Genomic DNA, 7303 nt, shown 5'->3' with positions numbered 1-7303 from the left:
ACACACACACACACACACACACACACACACACACACACACACACACACACAATGGAGTACTATTCAGCCATAAAAAAGAATGAAATCCAGTCATTTGCAACAACATGGATAGAACTAGAAGTCATTATGCTAAGCAAAATAAGCCAGACACAGAAACACCAACTCACATGTTCTCACTTATTTGTGGAATCTAAAATTCAGAACAATTGAAGTCATGGTCACAGAGAGTAGAAGGATGGTTACCAGAGGCTGGGAAGAGTTGTGGGAGGGTTGGGGGGAAGTAGGAATTGTTAATGGGTACAAAAAAATAGAAAGGGCTGGGCAGAGTGGCTCATGACTGTAATCCCAGCACTTTGGGAGGCCGAGGTGGGCAGATCATGAGATCAGGAGTTTGAGATCAGCCTGGTCAATATGGTGAAACCCCATCTCTACTAAAAATACGAAAAAAAAATTAGCTGGGCATAGTGGCGGGCACCTGTAATCCTAGCTACTTGGGAAGCTGATGCAAGAGAACCACTCGAACCTGGGAGGCAGAGGTTGCAGTGAGGTGAGATTGCACCACTGCATTCCAACCTGGGCAACAGAGCAAGACTCTGTCTCAAAAACACAAACAACAAAAAATAGAAAGAATGAAAAAGACCTACTATTTGATAGCACAATAGGGAGCTACAGTCAACAATAACTTAATTGCATATTTTAAAATAACTTAAAGAATAAAACTGGATTGGATTATTTGTAACTCAAAGGACAAATTATTGAGGGGATGGCTACCCCATTCTCCGTGATGTGCTTATTTCACATTGCATGCCTGTATCACATCATCTCATGTACCCACAAAAGAATTTTTAAATTGAAAGACAACAACAATAACTTGAGACTACCCAGATGTGTTATATGGTCCTGAAATAGATCTCAGTTTAGACAAATCAGGTGAATTTTAATGAGATGAAAGATTATTGACATGGAAAGATGGGATGGTTAAATGAAACAAAAGCAGGTTGGAAAACAGTATGAATAGTGTAATCTCATTTGCAAAAAAAATACATATATACACAAATATATATGTGGAAAAACATACACAAAGCTATAGCAGTGGCAATCTCTGGGTTTTGGGAAGACAGAGGTTTCTCCTTTCTTTTTTTGGCTTATTTATGTTTTCCTTTCTTTTCCTTTTTTTTTTTTTTTTTTTTTTTTTTTTTTTGGTTTTGTTTGAGATGGAGTCTAGCTCAATCACCCAGGCTGGAGTGCAATGTACTCTCTTGGCTCACGGCAACCTCCACCTCCTGGGTTCAAGTGATTCTCCTGCCTCAGCTTCCCAAGTAGCTGGGATTACAGGTGTGCACCACCACGCCCGGCTAATTTTTGTATTTTTAGTAGAGACAGTTTCACCATACTGGCTAGGCTGGTCTCGAACTCCTGACCTCAGGTGACCCGACTGCCTCAGCCTCCCAAAGTGCTGGGATTACAGGCGTGAGCCACTGCACCCGGCCAATGTTTTCTTATTTTTTACAATGCACATATATTGCTTTTCTGTTAATACATGATTATTTTAAGTTAAAGCAGAACCCTTACTGTTGCCAATAGAGTTGAAGCTTAAGGGTAGGTAGTCAGAAGAAAACTATAGATTATTTTCCTTACTACCATAAAGCAATAAAACTTGTTCTGTGAATTATAATTTTTCCTTTACAATGTTTAAATTTTTTATTATGCTAAGCTATACATAACAGAACTTACCATCTTTTTCTTTTTTGAGACACAGTCTTGTTCTGTCCCCCAGGGTGGTGTGCAGTGGTGTGAATCATGGCTCACTACAGCCTGGAAATCCTGGGCTCAAGCGATCCTCCTGCTGAGGCCTATATTCCCAGCACTTTGGGTGGTGTGTGTCTGTGGTCCTCCTGAGTAGCTAGGACTACAGACACATACCACCACACCCAGCTAATTTTACCTTTTTAAATTTTTTGTAGAGACAGGGTCTCACTATGTTGCCTAGGCTGGTCTCAAACTCCTGGCTTTAAGAGATTATCCCACCTCAGCCTCCCAAAGTGCTGGGATTACAGGCATCAGCCATCACACCCAGCCCAGAACTTACCATCTTAACCACTGTTACATGTACAGTTCAGTGGCACTGAGTACTTTCACACTGTTGTACAACCATCACTACCATCCATCTCCAGAATTTTTTTCATCTTTCCACCTGAAACTCTATACCCATGAAACAATGACTCCTCATTCCCTCTTCCTCGATAGCCCCTGGCAACCTCCTTCAATTTTGTGCCTCTGCATTTGACTACTCTAGGTACCTCAAATAAGTGGAATCATAGTATTTGGACTTTTATGTCTGGCTTATTTCAATTAGCAAAATGACTTTAAGGTTCATCCATGCCGTAGCATACATCAGAATGTCCTTCCTTTTTAAAGCCAAATAATATTCTATTGCATGGATAGATCACCTTTTATCTTGATCAGTCATTTTAACTTATTTTTTTCAGTTTCAACCTACAATGTTTATGACGACAAACTGCAAACTTAATTGCTTTTTAAATAAAATTCATGGCAGGCCAAACCCCTGCTCACTGCTGTGAATATCTCTACAGTGCAAGAATTCCTGGAATAGTAAGTGGAACACCTTCATTCGGACAAATCAGATACTTTGTAATAGAAAATCAAGATGGTACATTACTGTTTTGCTTTGTATTTTGAAGCATCCCTGGGTTCACTGCTGGGATTGCTCCAATCGTCAGCTTCAGGAGTGGTCTTGTAATGGCGCCATGCGGACTTATTAAAAACTGGAAGTCTCTCAAATGACTCACTTGAAAGAGCCTACCAGAGAAACAAAAATATACACCAAAGGTCCACAGTGTCATTTTTCTCATATGAAACAGTAACCCAAATTTTAGTACATCAGATACCTTAATGCATATTTTCAAAATGATATTAAAATTACATCTTAGTAATTTACTTAGACTGGCCAGGAAAACATTAAAGCTTTTTTAAAGGAATAAAAACATTTGTTCATTCAAAATCAAAACTGAAACACACATGACCAGAACAAAACACATTTTAATTCAGTTCATACTGCTTTGAGATGCTCAACTGTTTTGACTATACTTGGTGATTGGTCTCACAAAGGGCTCAGGAAGAAATAAAGTCTCATGCGTCCCAGGTTTATAAACACACACCATCAAGTGATATCAAATATCACATTACTTAGATGCATGGGCATCTAAGATAAATACTCTCAATAACTGATTAAATTCTGGTATCACATACACAGGTGAGTATCCCTTTGAAATGCTTGGGAATAGGTGGGGGTGTGGTGGCTCACGCCTGTAATCCCAGCACTTTAGGAGGCAGAGTTGGGCAGATCACCTGAGGTCAGAAGTTCAAGACCAGCCTGGCCAACATGGTGAAACTCTGTCTCTACTAAAAAATACAAAAAATTAGCTGGGCATGGTGGCAGGCACCTGTAATCCTAGCTACTCGGAAGTCTGAGGTAGGGGTATGGCTTGAACCTGGAAGGTGGAGGTTACAGTGAGCCGAGATGGCACTACTGCAGCCTGGGCGACAGAGGGAGATGAGAGACTCCATCTCAAAAAAAAAAAAAAAAAAAAAAAATGCCTGGGGCCAGAAGTAAATAAATCTGTTATTTTTTTCAGATTTTGGAATATTGGCATTGTGCTTACCTGTTAAGCATCTCTAATCTGAAAATCTGGAATCTGGAGTGCTCCAATAAGCATTTCCTTTGAGCTTGATGTCTGAGCAAGCATCATGTCAGTGCTCAAAAAGTTCCAGATTTTCAAGCATTTTGGACTGCAGATTCTTGGGTTAGGAATGCTCGACCCGCAGTGGCATGCTATGCTACCATTTAAAAGAATGAACCAGTTCTACATAAACTGATCTGGAAAGATCTCCCAGACAGATTGGAAAAAAAAAAAAATAGGAAGGTGCTGAAATTTCATTTATGTGGGAAAAATCTGTTTTTCCCATATTTATAAGTGTAGAATCAACTCTAGGAGGATCCCTAAGACAATGAGACCTGTAGTGATCTCTGCTGAAGATAACTCGTGGTTTAGGGCCAGTGGGATAAAAAACTTCAGTTTTCCTTCTGTAGCTTTAAAATTTTTATTATGTGCCTATATTACCTGTTCAAAAAATGTTACAAATATTCAGGAGTTTAGAAATAAAAGCCCAATTACCACTAATGAATAAGAAAAACTGTGTTACAGAGAAGTTTGTTATTAGATGAACCTTTTATATAACCATATTATGATTACTGAATTCTTGTAACTTTAGGACAGAAAGTGAGTTTTTAAAACAAAATACTAAAATACTGTAGTTTATGAAAATCTGCCTCCTTTTAGATCAGACCTTTCAATAGACATGTAGTTCTTTTAAGTCACAATTCAAAATTATGATTTTAAAAATCAGTATTTTATTTTTTCTCTTTTGAGACGGAGTCTTGTTCCGTCATCCAGGCTGGAGTTTAGTGGTGTCATCTCGCCTCACTGCAACCTCTGCCTCCTGGGTTCAAGTGATTCTCTTGCCTCAGCCTCCTGAGTAGCTGGGACTACAGGCGCACACCACCACACCAGCTAATTTTTTGTATTTTTTTGTAGACACGGGGTTTCACCATGTTGGCCAGACTGGTCTCGAACTCCTGACCTCAGGTGATCTGCCTGCCTCGGCCTCTGATTGTTGGGATTACAGGCATGTGGTGCTGTGCCCAACCAAATTCAGTATTTTAATTTCTATACCTCCACATTTCATATTTTGCTATACCTGAGCATAGAATCTAGGGTGAGGTATAACAAGGTTTTCATAAGAAACTGAAGTAAATCTGAGATGAATCTAAGAGATGACACAGTGCTATTCTCAATCAGTGATTAGAACTTACAGCTTTAAAAAGCAAAGATGCCTCATACTAACAAATAAAATGCAGTACCTTCAAATAAATGACAGCATCAGTACCCACTCCTTCCATGGAATACAGTTTCAGATCTCCTTGAAAATATCTAGCATATAGACGGGAAATTGGCAAACCATACCCAAATCCAGCCTATTGAGAAAAGAAAATTAATACAGTGAGACAGGCACAAATGCTAACACATTTTATATGATGACCATTTAGAGGTTAAAATAAATTCTTGATTCAGATTTAAATCAAAGAAATTACTGAGTCAACCTTTACAATGATGTATATCCTCTTCTATGGCAAACAATCTCTTTATTTTCATCCTGCAAAAACACATCTTATATGTTTGGATAATAATAGAAATATTCTAAATGCTTTTTTAGCGTTTTAAAGCAACGTTTTAGCATTTATTAAAAGCACATTCTAAGGCCGGGCATGGTGGCTCACACCTGTAATTCCAGCACTTTGGGTGGTTGAGGCAGGTGTATCACTTAAGGTCAGGAATTTGTGATCAGCCTGGCCAACATGGCGAAACCCCATCTCTACTAAAAATACAAAAATTAGCCAGGCGTGGTGGTGCACACCTGTAATCCCAGCTACTCGGGAGGCTATGGCAGGAGAATGGCTTGAACCTGGGAGGTGGAGGTTGCAGCAAGCTGAGATGGCGACACTGCACTCCAGCCTGGACGACAGAGTGAGACTCCATCTCCAAAAAAAAAAAAAAAAGCACATTCCAAATCAAGTGGAATGTGACCTGATGACTAAACCACATTGTTTCAAAGTTCCATGATCAGATTTCCTTGCTCTTGGAAGTGAAAATTAACAGCACAGTGCTGAGTTTGAATCTAAAAGTAATAAGATGGAAACATGGAAAGGAAAACAATTTTCTGAGAAGCAACTTCTAAGGTTGTGGGAAGGCGAAAATACTTTGGTATATTGTAGTTCAGATACTTTTTTTTCTTTTCCTTTGAGGTGGAGTTTTGCTCTTGTTGCCCAGGCTGGAGTGCAATGGTGTGATTTTGGCTCACCACAACCTCTGCCTCCCAGGTTCAAGCGATTCTCCTGCCTCAGCCTCCTGAGTAGCTGGGATTAAAGGCATGCGCCACCACGCCCAGCTAATTTTGTATTTTTAGTAGAGACAGGGTTTCTCCACGTTGGTCAGGCTGGTCTCCAACTACTGACCTCAGGTGATCTGCCAGCCTTGGCCTCCCAAAGTACTGGGATTACAGATGTGAGCCACTGCATCTGGCCTATAGTTCAGATATTTTTAGGGATTAAAAAAATTTTCAGTGCTATCCTATATCTCTATGTCATGGAACCCTGATTGTCAATAACAGGTGTTCTAGGTGGGGGAAAAAGAAAAAAAAAAGGTCTCGGGTATGGACAAGAACAATAAGAATTGAAAGTAAATGTAATACTGTTTGTGGTGGTCGTGGGGCAGGGTGGGGAAGGAGGTGCTGTAACACCAAGCTTCCTCACTTCTGGTTAAATCTATTAACAAGGTTAAGGAAGGAAACCAGGGAAATCATGTGCACAGTTGCATCAGCCTTAGGCTCAGAGAGACCCAAGTTGAAATCCACTTTCTGTGTCACTCCGAGCAGCTTACTCAACCTCTTTGAGACCATTTTTTCATCTGAACATATAATACAAAGCTGACCTCAGAGCTGCTATAAGGATTAAATGATATAACAAATATAAAATCTTGGCACAGTGCCTAACACAGTAAAACTAAATAAGTGGAAGCTGGTACTATGGATAGTAAGGGCAGCAATTTTATGAAGTTACATTGATTTCTGACATTTTCTAACATCTCTCCTTGATACCTTCCCTCAGGGTAGGGTCTAACTGAAAGGGCAGGGGGTGAAAGAAGGTACCCCATCATTTAAGGGCTTTAGGACTAGCTGAATATGGCCAATAGTGAAGATGAGATATCTATAGTAATGACGCAGGTAACCACAGCAAAGAAACCAGCTCACTCTAGGAAGAGACGTGAGGAAATCTGCCTCCTGTGTTCAAGCAAGGCCCAAAGCCTGCCCTCATGTCCAGCACAGAACAGCCGACAACTCCGAGGCCAATGCAGTTGTGAGTGTAAGCCCAGACTCCCAAGGAATGCAGAGGAGGGGTCTGGACCTCAACCTCAAATTTGCTGAAGTTCAGGAAAAGTTTCCCAGAGTGTCAGAGGATCAACAGGAATTCTCTGGGTGGATATTCTCAAAAAAGAAATGCACGTTTCAAGACGCAGAGGCGTAAAAGTGTAAGTTGCTCGATGAGGAAATTATGTTTTTTAGTGGTACATGCGTATGTGCCCACTTTAAAGCTGAGAACAGTTTTTTTTTCTTTTTCTTTTTCTTTTTTTTTTTTTTTGAGACAGAATCTCACTCTGTCACCCAG

General features: G+C 40.1%; 1 protein-coding gene across 2 annotated transcripts in view; it reads right to left on the bottom strand.

Annotated features, from left to right (window-relative positions):
• PDK3 (pyruvate dehydrogenase kinase 3) overlaps positions 1–7303 on the bottom strand; it is an 81849-nt gene that overhangs the window by 4360 nt on the left and 70186 nt on the right. For both annotated transcript variants that reach the window (XM_032286154.1, XM_032286153.1), the window contains exons 10-11: positions 4943–5056; positions 2681–2820 (exon numbers count right to left, since the gene is read on the bottom strand). In XM_032286154.1, coding sequence (XP_032142045.1) covers positions 2681–2820; positions 4943–5056 — 254 coding nt within the window. The remainder of the gene's footprint in view (positions 1–2680; positions 2821–4942; positions 5057–7303) is intronic.

The sequence above is a fragment of the Sapajus apella genome, unplaced genomic scaffold (genome assembly GCF_009761245.1).
Source record: "Sapajus apella isolate SASKATOON/1434 unplaced genomic scaffold, GSC_monkey_1.0 scaffold17, whole genome shotgun sequence".
Taxonomy (NCBI): Eukaryota; Metazoa; Chordata; class Mammalia; order Primates; family Cebidae; genus Sapajus; species Sapajus apella.
Note: the sequence above shows the minus strand (reverse complement) of the source record. Positions and strands in the feature narration are given on the sequence as shown.